The sequence below is a fragment of the Boleophthalmus pectinirostris genome, unplaced genomic scaffold (assembly GCF_026225935.1).
Source record: "Boleophthalmus pectinirostris isolate CB_2022bp ecotype Guang Dong unplaced genomic scaffold, ASM2622593v1 HiC_scaffold_12, whole genome shotgun sequence".
Classification (NCBI taxonomy): Eukaryota; Metazoa; Chordata; class Actinopteri; order Gobiiformes; family Gobiidae; genus Boleophthalmus; species Boleophthalmus pectinirostris.
This window is the reverse complement of record NW_026571018.1, coordinates 25,359,699-25,372,198: the sequence shown is the minus strand read 5'-3', so window position 1 is coordinate 25,372,198 and position 12,500 is coordinate 25,359,699. Positions and strand designations below refer to the sequence as shown.

The 12,500-nt window shown below is 38.2% G+C and overlaps 2 protein-coding genes across 2 annotated transcripts; both read left to right on the top strand.

The window, feature by feature from the left end:
- The first annotated feature begins 1,304 nt into the window (after positions 1–1,304).
- timm10b (translocase of inner mitochondrial membrane 10 homolog B (yeast)) lies at positions 1,305–3,079 on the top strand. The gene is made up of 3 exons (XM_020923140.2): positions 1,305–1,549; positions 1,618–1,713; positions 2,532–3,079. Exons 1-3 carry the CDS (start codon positions 1,520–1,522, stop codon positions 2,955–2,957), a joined length of 552 nt encoding a protein of 183 aa, XP_020778799.1. The 5' UTR covers positions 1,305–1,519; the 3' UTR covers positions 2,958–3,079.
- A 999-nt stretch (positions 3,080–4,078) lies between these two features.
- Positions 4,079–12,082, top strand: ilk (integrin-linked kinase). The gene is made up of 13 exons (XM_020922884.2): positions 4,079–4,231; positions 5,029–5,184; positions 8,686–8,851; positions 8,937–9,032; positions 9,303–9,399; positions 9,481–9,564; positions 9,640–9,725; positions 9,798–9,907; positions 10,255–10,382; positions 10,467–10,588; positions 10,819–10,918; positions 11,436–11,566; positions 11,666–12,082. The coding sequence occupies exons 2-13, from the start codon at positions 5,096–5,098 to the stop codon at positions 11,813–11,815; spliced, it is 1,359 nt and encodes a 452-aa protein (XP_020778543.1). The 5' UTR covers positions 4,079–4,231; positions 5,029–5,095; the 3' UTR covers positions 11,816–12,082.
- The last annotated feature ends 418 nt before the right edge of the window (positions 12,083–12,500 follow it).

Sequence of the window (12,500 nt, the reverse complement as noted above, 5' to 3'; positions counted from 1 at the left end):
CTCCTGTCACTTTCCACAGACAGGAGGCTTCAGTCTGTGATTCAGAGCAGGACAAACATTACAGACTTTCCCGGCCCCTCTTTGGTCCCGGGGCTATAGTTAAGAATCACTGGGTTAGACTATTCCGTGTAGCACGACCACGCCGCGGTTACGTGCGTCTGAGTTCGCGACGCTACAAACTTTTCCAGCTGGGATTTATGAACATATCTCCGCTAACTTTTCATCAAATAACTTCATAATCATACGTTTAATAAATGTAAGCGGGTTTTCTGATTAAAGAGAGTTCTTTCCCCTCGCAGTGAGGGTGCACAGGAGCGAGGAAGAAGGAAGGCACAGTTTAAAACTCCTAATTATGACTTTTTGTGAGGCTTTTATTTTTTATTTACTGGCGGAAATGGTCTTCCATATACATATATATATAACAGGATAAAGCACACATAAATACATATTCATTGTCAATATCATATCATATTTAATATAATAGCCTACTGTCTGTTTATCATATATACAAATGGAAAAAAGTAGTGTATGCCTATATGAAGTCTAAATAATTTCGATCACAAAAGTGTAATTTTTATTTATTTTATTATTATTATTATTATTATTTAATATAGATTCAACTGTCTGGATGACAAAAATACTCATTCTTCACAAGAAAGGAAAATGTATATGCCATGAGAACTAGGGTAGGGTGACGTCCTCTTTTTCCCGGACATGTCCTCCTTTTGGAGGACTAAATTATCCCAAAATGTTAGGGATTTTGTCTCTATCAATTGATAGTTTTGAGTGGGACACATATCATAGTTTTGGCGACAATCTTTGCTCATCTGATCAAATACAATCATGGATCTGCAATAAAATCTTATTATACATGGATACAATCACCAGCTCTTCTCCACCTTCACTGCGTCTAAACTCCGCCTTCCTCCTCCTCGCTCCTGTGCACCCTCACTGCGAGGGGACAGAATTCTCTTTAATCAGAAAACCCACTTACATTTATTAAACGTATTATTATGAAGTCATTTGATGAAAACTGACCTCATATTAGTGGAGATATGTTCATAAATCCCAACTGGAAAGGTTTGTAGCGTCGCGAACTCAAACGCACATATAACAGACATATAACAATCATACGAACATTCAAACTAATCGTATCTATTGAGTCGTGTTGTGTACGACATAACACAATGCAAAAACAAACTATTTGCCGCCAGAGACATTTTACAGCATACCTCACCCCGACCTCACCTCAGAGAGTGGGATGTCTGACGCGTCGCGTCAAAAAAAAAAACAAAAAACGATCTTTGAAGAAACATGGCTGCCTGTGTGTGAATGTCATGCTGCTGTATCCACACCACTCCTTTGGCATGTGTCGATCACATTCTTTTGTTTGTAATGCATACATGAACTCGGGTTAGTTTTTGTATATTACAAAAGGTCGCTTAAATCGGAAAATCGCTGGGATAAGCAGCAGTCAATATAGAGTTAGCATTTTAGCTAACCTGCTAGCCTGACAGTCATGATGGAACCTGACTCACAGCTGCGAAATGTAAGTAAGATGAATTTTTCTGTTGTAATACACCATTGACCGCGTGAATAACCTTAAGCTTTTTGCAGCTGCGGGATTTTCTTCTCGTTTACAATCGCATGACTGAGATCTGCTTTCAGCGGTGCTCCAGCAACTTCAACTACCGAAGCCTCACCATGGACGAGGTCAGTAAATATTCGTCCCATGCATTTTTTTTTTACTCCGTGGATTCGTGTCAGTGTCTTGTAGGCCTACTGTTATGCTTGTATGTGTATATACTAAACTGTAAAGTGTAAATAATAGTAAATTGTACACACATATTCCACTTTCTACGTATTCGATAATGTACATTGATTTGGGAATTGTTACGTCACGTCAAATATGTAATTTTAATTACGCTGGTTAGTTTAGTAAACCTATGGATTTTTAACATATACACTACAGGAGTTAGTGTTCACTCAAATGTATACTGACCCTGCAGTTGTACTCATCCATAGTGGTCCTGCAGCTGAAGGAATACTGTTCTTTTGTTTACCTGTTTACTTGTTTTGGATAATCATGTTAATTCAAAGGAGTTGCTGCCTGCTTGCATCAAAGATAAGGCTGGGTCTTTGTTGAACCACACCTTGTGTAAAGTGAATATGAAACACAAACATTTTACTCATCATAACAGTGAAAATGTCAAATGTTTTGCAAGAACGAGTTTTCTTCCACTAAATGAGCAACAAAATTGTAGTGCTGTAACAAAATAAATTTGTAAAATATAAAAAAAACTCTTGCAATATATATCAATACAGCAGCCCACGATATCGATACTGTATCAGCACATTAAACAATGCAGTATATTAGTATTTTGATATTTTTGCACACCCCTAATTAGAGATGGCAGATTTTGCCAATAATGTTTGTTTTATGATGTTGAGTCTTATTCCTGACATCTACACACTTCTCTGAAACACTGTATGAAAATGCTCCTCCTTATTAAATGTGTTTGTGTTTACAGGAGCGCTGTGTGGACAACTGTGCTGGGAAGCTGATCCGTTCTAACCACCGCCTGATGGCCACTTATGTGAACCTCATGCCTCGTATGGTGCAGCGGCGCATGGAGGAGATGGAGAGCAAGGCAGCTGAAAATGCAAAACTAGAAGCTGCAGCCGCAGCATCGGCCAGTGTGGGACCTGAATCTCAAATGACAGCTCAGAACGCACTAGAACTGACCATGGACCAAAATGGACCATCACTTACACCTCTGACTGAAAATATGAACAATATTAGTGGGACCTCGGTTACTACAGGCGTAACTGGATCTCAAAATGTAGAATCAGCTCAGTCTGTTTATACACCACCAACACCCTTAGCTGAAGATGCCCCTCTGTCCACAGCTTCTGTCCCACAAGTGTCCACAGAAAAGCCAGCTGGCTCAGAGTGAGAATCTTAATGTGATGAATTTTAAATACTGGGACATTTTAAATAATGGATAGTAATAAATGCCTCATAGATAATAGTAAATAATCTTTGTCTGAATAAATGTTGCCTTTCATGTGAAACTAATTGGATTTTTTTTTATTTTGTATGATTAAAAACTGCAGTAGCTGTGAACATAGTCACACATAGATGTGCAAATCTTATAATAGTGCAATGGCATTCTACTACAGTCTGTTAAATTGCTATTCATAGTGATGGGGAAAGGCATGCATATCATTTGGGACCTTTGGTCCTAGTTGGAATTAGAAAAAGCTGTGTTTTATATATTCCTCAAAGTATGGTGCATTTAAAGCTCAACTGTCAACGGATGTCCTCTGGTTTGATGACTGCTGTTGGGTGTTGGCTCTGCATTGTGTTCTAGGTGTGAAGATGATGAACTTCATTGCATTAGTGCTACTTCCTGTCTTACCCTTTACATGGTGTGTGTACAATCTATGTAGTCGTCAGAGGGCAGCATTCCCATTGTCTGTGGTCTTAAGATCTTTATCTCAACTTTGGTTTAGGCCAGTCGAAGAAGTACAAACCACTAAATAACTTGGGTTTCTATTTTTGAGAGTCATACTTTTGGGGGAGCTGAACAGGCATAACACAGGAACTTTTTGTAGCATTGAAAAAAGCATTAGAAAAAGCTACATTTTAGATATTGGACTTCTCTCACTATACATCACTATAGTATTTTGTGCTCCAATTAAAGTTAATTTTGGAATCAGACTCAATATGAAGTAAAAAGAAAAAACAAAACTAAAACTTCAGATTAGTGCAATTTAGATTTACTTTCTGGTATATACAGTTGTCTGCCCTGCCTCAAAATGTATATAATGCAAAATGTAGGCTATAGAATCTAAACTGGATTGCAGTGGATGCAAGCCTATCAAATAATATAGATGGCAACAAAATACAACCTGTTTTCGTCATTTACACCTCCTGACCTGACCTTTGTGTTGCTTTTGAGTAGGCTACTATTTTAGAACGTAGCATATTCTTTGTGTAGTTGTGCATAGCGTCCACCAGGAGTCGTCGTAGCGCTGCGTGTTCTGGGGCATTGACGTCCGCAGCAGCGCGCACCCCCCTCGCTTTGCCAAGGCGCTCCTCTCCCTCGTAGCCCACATCAACTTTGAGGAGGAGCGGGGCGTGGACTTTTCTTGGTCTTCAGACTGTTGGAGACGGACTACTTTGAGGGGAAAAGGGACTATAGAGAAAGCGATAAATAAACAGCAGGTAAGACTTTTCTTTTGGTTAACTTGTTACATATTGACTGAAAGCTGCGTCGCTGCCCATCTACAATTTGACTTTTTGACGAAAGAGTTCATAGTAAGTGTATAGGCCAATCCGTCGGAGTTGGACGTTCATGGAAAGAATTGCTAATACACGCTCAGTCCGTAGGATTTTTATTATTGTTATTTTGTCTGGAGCCTGTTTTTTAAGAGGAATAGTTAAAGGCTTTGCTGAAGCAGTGTAACTGTTTTTATTTCATCCTCTACTAAAGAATTCCCGTTCCAATGGATGGATCTCCTTATACCATATAAGGAAAAACATAGGCGGCTACTTACTCACTTAGTCTGCTACTAGTCTGGTATTTACTATGAAGCAACAATACTTAAAAAAAATAATAAACCCGACCATTGGCAAATACAAGAGGTAATCATTTTCTAATTAGACATTACAATTATAGGCCTATTTAGTTTTGTTGTAACTTGCTTGCATTCAGTTAGTTTTCAGGGAATCCAGGACTACTAAAAGTAGAATAAAAAGTTGGTTATATTCAAACATTTACTCAGAGCACCATTTACTTTTTCACCAAGAGGTCTATGTCTATGGCGAATTTGACTGTATTATTGCATTCTCTATTTCACTAAGAACAATACACAAAATGTATTCTTATGATTATAGGTTTAATAATAGTGCTAAGCCTCTTGTGTTGGACTATTTCCCACCTTCAGACTCTTAAACAAACTAGATGCCTAGAGTTGCCATTGCTATGATATGAAGTTACATTCACTCAACACCTATTCCAGGCTACATGATATCAAGACTTGAGACAGGAGTGGTGACCAGCCCAGAGAGGAAGTCTTGAGTTTAAACATGGATGACATCTTCACTCAGTGTCGAGAGGGGAACTCTGTAGCTGTCCGACTTTGGCTGGACAACACAGAAAATGACCTCAACCTGGGGTAAGTGTGTTGTATCTGCCCTCTCTAGTGCTAGGATACTGAGCTTTGAACATGAGAGAGCTGCTGTCGTGTCCCTGATATGTAGGTGTAAGCTCCAGCAACAATGATAAAGGAAGAGTAAAGGAAGAGTATGTAAGATTTTTATTTTAAATTCCATCAAACTGACCTCGCTGTCCCCAGATACAAGGCAGACATGTAAAGATGAAATATTGCTTTTACTGGTAACATTTGAAATGCTGATTTGATTTTTAATTGCAAAAACATTAATGGCCAATTTTGTTTTGTTTTGTTTCTAAAAATGTTTATCAGAAAGCAAAATTAGCTTCTCATTTGGGTTATCAGTTTCAGTGCTAAAATCTTAAAGGACTCTGATCTGAATCCTCACTATCAAAATCCCAGCTCCTACAGCCAATCTTTAATCAGTGCTAGTGCAGCCTCTGCAGCTCAGTGAGTGAATTTTGGAGGTTCTGAGCTTGGCCTGAGGCATGGCCTGCTCATACTGACAATGAGAACAACTTGAATTTGTCCTCTATAGGTTAAGGCACAAGGAAGCACAGGTTTACTTGTGAGTGTAGTTCTTTTTTAAAACTGTAAGAGCACAAGCTACATACCTGCTTTATGAATCAATGCATGGACATTTTCTAGGTTGAATGATTCCAAAGAACTTGCATGTAGCTGCAAATAAATGCAGAGTGTTGTAATATGTTGCCTTAGGGCATACTTTTCCTGAGGTTTTTGATTTGTCTATAACACGTCAAATTGGCTACATATGACTTTCTTAGAGCGAGGTCTTTGGCATATTTAATGTTTAAAAATAGTTTCCTTCGGTTGAGCTCCAGTTGTTTTATAAGTTTTCCATTTTTATGATGTCATCTCCCAAAACTGTGCATGTGTAAAAAGCAGTGTGGTAATTTATGGAGTTTGTGGGCTGTGACTCAGTGCAGCAGACTAATGTCCAGGCTTCAGTTTTACCAGACTGGAAAAGCGCTGTTTAAAGCATTAACCTAAAATGAACTGAAAATGTCTTTTAAACACAAAAGGCATTAGCTTTAGTATTTTTAAATGGAAAATACAACCAACTTCTTTTGGGTAGTGCTAGAGTGAAATGGTACAAACACTTTATTGAAGAGCATAAAATAATATAGTAATAACAATAACAAGTAAAAGACATTCCACTACATTATGAGAATGTGGTAAGGTACAGTGAGTATTTTAGGAGCAGAAGGGCATTCAGCCACAATTCCATCAGTGTGCCAACAGCTGTAAATGCATATGAAAGCCCAGGAAGATTAATATTTGTTTTTAACATAACCATGCATCTTTCAGTATCAATGGATTTCAGAGTGATGAAAAATTAGCATCATAGCAATTACTAATTCAAAACAAAATATCCTGTCTTTTGAGTGAAAAGTGAAAAGCAATGTTGAGACTGCAAGGGTGCATTGGGGTGCACCATCATGTCAAAATGTTCCTCCTCCTTCGAAGCAGGTTAAAAAATGGCACCTAATGGAAGCTTACTGTACTTGAACCTCACCCTCAGTCAAAAATGCCTATAAACAGGAAGCTGAAACCCTTGAGTACCTGACCTACAATGACCTAAAACATTTTATTAATAGTCAGTTATTTGTATAATCCACAGCCTTGGTGGAAGATGGGCTGAAGACTGTTTACATTACTCCCTTCTTAGGAAGCCGCTCAGAAAGACCTCACTGTGAAACTCCTGATTATCTCATTCTTGGGCAGGTCCTTATATGTGCAGTGTGTTGACGTTGACTTTGAGCGCTGCAGAGTCTCCAGCCAACCACAGTGTAGCCAAAGCCATTTCCTCTGCTCAGCTCCATACAGGGACTGGCCCTCGTACTCCCATATAAACATCATTATGCAGTCATTCCGTAGGGGGCTGCTTTGTTTGTGGCTTCAAGTATGTGGCCTGAAAGATCTCTAATTCTAAGAAAGAAAAAGTGTTTATCAAGCAAAAACTATTTGGGGATAACTTAGAACTGTCTCACTTCTAGGGCTGAATATTTTTTTTACTAGGAACTGTAATAGCTAATTCTGGTCATAGATTGAAAAACTTAAAAAAAGAGAGAGAGAAAGAGAGTAAGTAATGGGCTAAATTGAACTCTGCACACTTTTCAATGTGTGGGAAAATATGGTAAAATAGCTCCCACTTGTAAATATTTTAGAGGTTTCTGGCTCTGTCCCAAAAGGCTGTTTGTGAATTTGACACAGGAAGGCGCAGGGAGGAGGAAAGGGAATGTGGGTGAGGATTCCACCAAGCATTTTCCGCTATGTCATTCCTGAGTTTTTTCCCTGATACTTTAAATAGAGCTTTGCAAGTACTATCTGTCTGTTGTGAAAAGCTCAAAATGCTCATAACTGATAACTGGTAAAGAGAGCTGTATATATTATACTTTGACTTTAATCTTACTTAATTAGTCCATTAGCTTTTATCTCTATATATATTATCCATTTGAGCTACGTTTTTGCTTCCCATTGATGTAGACTTGGTTCGGTCCTGCTCTAGTCCTGGTTTTGTTTCAGGTTTACGTGTATGTGTGAAGTCTTTGGTTGTCTCTCAACAACAGATGAACCTAAAAAACACAGAAAAGGTGAGAGCTTCAGATGGTTCTCTTAGTGAAAAAATCGGAAATGCTCCTTTCAAACATTATCAAACAGTGAAAATTACCATGCTTGTAGTATAAACATCTAAAAAGTGGTTGAAAACATCCAAGGTACTCTATGAAGGTAAAAGTCCTTTATTGCTTACATGGGACAAGCAAAGTGAATGTCAGGAATCAGGACACAATTTGGCTGGTGGGCTTGCACAGAAACTTTGTATATCAGATGACACAACTACTGTGTGTGTGGTTTGGTATTTGACACTGATGTTCTGACACTCCCTATCTCCTAATCTTTATTTAGACTTCAGCATGAGCTTTTTATTGCGACCTGCAGTCCTACTCCCATCTGACAACTGCTTAGTGATAAATATGTCTGCGCGGGACAGGAATGCTAGCTAACATGTGCAGAGGTCCAAACACACACGGTACACAGAGGCTTAGGGCAGTCTACAAGGAGTCAACCTCTCACCCAAGTGCCACTGGCCTCTTCACCCACAATATACTTTACATTAGCTGACCCCAAAACAGTTCAGGGGGTTTCTTGCAACTTCCTGCAAAGCCACAAATTCAACACCATTGCCCTGACTGCTTGTACAGCCCATAGTAAATAACCAATTTGGGATAAAGCTGCAAAGGCTGATAAAGTGGCTAAAATCTAAATGTAAAAAGGTTTACTTCAAAATTTCACCCTTTATGTTGCTTTCAGTAGCCAAAAACAAGGATCTTTCTGATACAATAATCCACAATCTAGTATCTCAAAATTTGCATAATGGTCTCTGCAAAACTCTGAAATCCAAGACAAATTCATTAAATATTTACCTGCTCATAAATCAAATTTGACAAATATCCATGTTTATTTGTTATTGTTCATTTCCAGTGATGACCACGGCTTCAGCCCTCTGCACTGGGCGTGCCGAGAGGGCAGGAGTGGGGTGGTGGACATGCTGATCATGAGAGGAGCTCGGATCAATGTGATGAACAGAGGAGATGATACGCCACTGCACCTTGCTGCCAGCCATGGACACAGAGATATAGTGGCTAAGGTACACACTGAAATGATATAATAAACTATCAGTAGGTCTTCTGTTATCTTGTAGTAATCTAATGTGCTCCCTTTGTAAATCACAGCTAATTCAGTGCAAAGCAGACCCCAATACAGTTAATGAACATGGCAACACACCTCTGCATTATGCTTGCTTCTGGGGACAAGACCAAGTGGCAGAGGTACTGTATCTCACATATACTTTGTCTACACATTTTCACACTTTTAAGATTCAGTAAATCTTAAAATTATGAACCTCCTGGCCTACATTTTTTTCCTAACTGTCATAACTTGAATTTTTGATATATAGCTTGTCCATTGTTTTGTCCACAATTGCCCTCTTGTGGTGAAAATGCAGTATTTTCAATACCCAGTTCCATTTCCTTTTGCATTTATTTAAGTAGCTACATCCACATACAATAAACAAATACTATTGCTGTTGTTTTCCATAGGATTTGGTTGCCAGTGGTGCTCAAGTGTGCATATGTAACAGATACGGACAAACACCTTTGGACAAAGCCAAACCTCACCTAAGACAAATCCTTCAGGGTAAAAAATAATTCATTACAGTTTTGTAGTTCTAGTGAATATTAGCCACTTGCATTTACTGACATTAATGTTTTTACTCAGAAAAGGCTGAAAAACTGGGCCAGAACATGACCAAAATCCCCTATAAGGAAACTTTCTGGAAAGGGACTATGAGGACACGACCTCGTGAGTATCTTTTCCCTCAGAAATAATGCACGTCATATTATAATGTGTGCTTTGACAGCTGTTTTGATTTTGTAGGTAACGGTACTTTGAACAAACAGGCTGGTATAGATTATAAACAGCTCTCACTTTTGGCCAAGATCAATGAAAACCAGTCTGGAGAGGTCAGTACTCCTCCAAACACCCATACATCTGTTTCTCATATATTGTATATCACTCTTTTGTTTTGTCTGCAGTTGTGGCAGGGCCGGTGGCAGGGAGATGAGATCATAGTAAAGGTCCTACATGTGAGGGACTGGACGACCAGGAAGAGCAGAGATTTTAATGAGGAACATCCAAAACTCAGGTACTCTCCACTGCTGACTGAAACAATAACATTACCAAAAAAAATGAAAGGTGTCCATGCTGAAATATTATATTACCCTTCAACTTTAAGTGAAAGCTCTTAAATCCAATAACTCAGAGTAATTTGATGCTGGTTTCACAGTGTTCAACTTTATAGCCTTCATTCCTCACAAGTATTACTGCACAATGCTCAATGAATAGTGCTAACATATTGCTGTTTACCCATTGTTTAAATGCACATTAGTGACAAATAGAAAAAAGTGAAAGAATGACAGCACCATTAACCTCATTAAATTCCATACATATATATCAATGCGAAAATGTGACTGTATTTCTTATTGTTTGTAGGATCTTTTCTCATCCAAATATCCTTCCTGTCCTGGGTGCGTGTCAGTCACCTCCATCTCCTCATCCTATCATTATTACACACTATATGCCATATGGGTCCCTCTTTAACATCTTACACCAGGGCACAAGTGAGTACAGTAATCAAACTGATGATTACACTGATTTATATGTATTACACTTGTATTTTCACTATATATTTGTTTTCTCTTTAGCTCTTGTCGTTGACCAAAGCCAAGCTGTAAAATTTGCATTGGACATTGCAAGTGGCATGGCTTTCCTCCATACCTTAGAGCCAATGGTTTCCCGACTGTATCTTAACAGTAAGCATGTTATGGTAAGTGAATTAAATATAATACTAATATGCAGACAACAATAGTAGAAATTGTGATTTTGACTTCCCTTTGTGCTTCCTCTGTACGCTTCTCATGCATGTATATTTGTTAATTTATATCTTGTCATGTATATTTATTAAGACTGCTTCATTATGTAACAATACACTTTATTTTTTTATTTTAGTTTGAAATGAAGAAACAAATCCCAACTATTCTATTGTGTTCTTTACAGATTGATGAAGACATGACAGCCAGAATCAGCATGTCCGATGCCAAGTTCTCTTTTCAGTGCCCGGGCCGTATGTATTCTCCTGCTTGGATGGCCCCTGAAGGTATCTGTCTGCCTGTCCAGATCTTGTGTTTAGACCTCATGAGTCATCCAGCAAGAACATAGTGTACTATATAATTTAGCTCAAAGCTGTGGTATGCCATCTATAGTATTGTGAAAATGTTAAGTGAGAATTTGTATAGGCCCTAATATTGACATACAAAAATATACATTTGCTAAAACTAAATTGCAATACAAAGGGAAGGCTTACTGCTTGGTACTTAATACTAATTTCATTACCACAAACATAATTAAGAATGTTATTTTTATGCAAATAAAAGTTTGGTTTTGGATAAAAACTATACTAACTATTCAGGAAAGGGTTGAGATACATAGCAAAGATGCTGATCTTTGGTTTAAGGGTTTTGCCGCTGTTGTTGAATAGAATAAAAATTTTATCCTGAACAAAATGTATAGTCCACATTGGAACTGGATTACTGGAAGTGAAGTGAATCTTGTGTTATGTGGCTTAGCATTGCCTTTTCGGTTCATTATTGAAACATTTATATGTGTACTTTCAGCTTTACAGAAGAGGCCCGAGGATATCAACAGAAGGTCTGCTGATATGTGGAGTTTTGCAGTGTTACTGTGGGAGCTGGTGACAAGGGAGGTCCCATTTGCTGACCTTTCAAATATGGAGATTGGCATGAAGGTACACATCAAACATAAACAGTTTCCTCTGTTAAAAATAACAAACATCGTTGCCCTCATCAGACTTCAAAATATTTTGAATTTGAATCTCTGCTCGTAGGTAGCTCTGGAGGGACTTCGACCAACAATTCCACCTGGTATTTCTCCTCATATTTGTAAACTGATGAGGCTCTGCATGAACGAGGACCCTGCTAAGAGACCCAAGTTTGACATGATCGTGCCCATCCTGGAGAAGATGCAAGACAAATGAATGCCTCTTATTTTTGTATGCAAACCACTCTTCACTTTTCATGCATTTGCTAAGCCACTGTAAATATATGGATCATGCCAGAGACCACTTCAGCAGCCACGTTATATTGCTTTTCTTATCATATTTAAAACTGAGATAAAATATGTTTTAAAGCCAACTTATTTCTTTTATTATGGTTTTAACATCAGTGTGAACTTTTTAAGACTGAACAGCAAACCAAAGAAATGTGTAAACAATCTTTAATGCAATAAATATTTTATATTTATACTCTTGTTTACTTTTTGTTTTCTCTGCTATAAACAATTATCTAGCCATAATGCAGCTGCAAAAGTACAAATAAACACATATATAGCTTAAATTTCGCAATGCCTTGACTACATTATAATGTTGACATTTATGAATAACAATGTACAAAATGTACTTGTATTGGGTTTAGCAAAGTTAATAGAAACGCGGTTTACTCATTTGCAGGCGTGTTTACGATTCTTATAGTGTCAGGACTTGCTTTATGGAGAAATGAGTTTGGGAGGGAGGAACACTGACCACGTGACCTGTCAGCTGACCGCTGTGTGTTTCAGAACAACCGGAAAAGTACAAACACAAGATAACAGCGGACAGTCGCGGTCGGTCTTATTGTTATGAAAACTTTTACGGAGACCTGTTATTTGTTTGCACACACTTTCCC

Bases quoted from the DNA above. Each gene is read 5' to 3' on its own strand.
- timm10b (XM_020923140.2), top strand. From the start codon at position 1,520: ATGATGGAACCTGACTCACAGCTGCGAAAT. The intron at 1,550-1,617 runs GTAAGTAAGATG...AGCTTTTTGCAG, and splicing joins CTGACTCACAGCTGCGAAAT to CTGCGGGATTTTCTTCTCGT. The intron at 1,714-2,531 runs GTCAGTAAATAT...TTGTGTTTACAG, and splicing joins GAAGCCTCACCATGGACGAG to GAGCGCTGTGTGGACAACTG.
- ilk (XM_020922884.2), top strand. From the start codon at position 5,096: ATGGATGACATCTTCACTCAGTGTCGAGAGGGGAACTCTGTAGCTGTC. The intron at 10,919-11,435 runs GTATCTGTCTGC...GTGTACTTTCAG, and splicing joins TGCTTGGATGGCCCCTGAAG to CTTTACAGAAGAGGCCCGAG. The intron at 11,567-11,665 runs GTACACATCAAA...CTCTGCTCGTAG, and splicing joins ATATGGAGATTGGCATGAAG to GTAGCTCTGGAGGGACTTCG.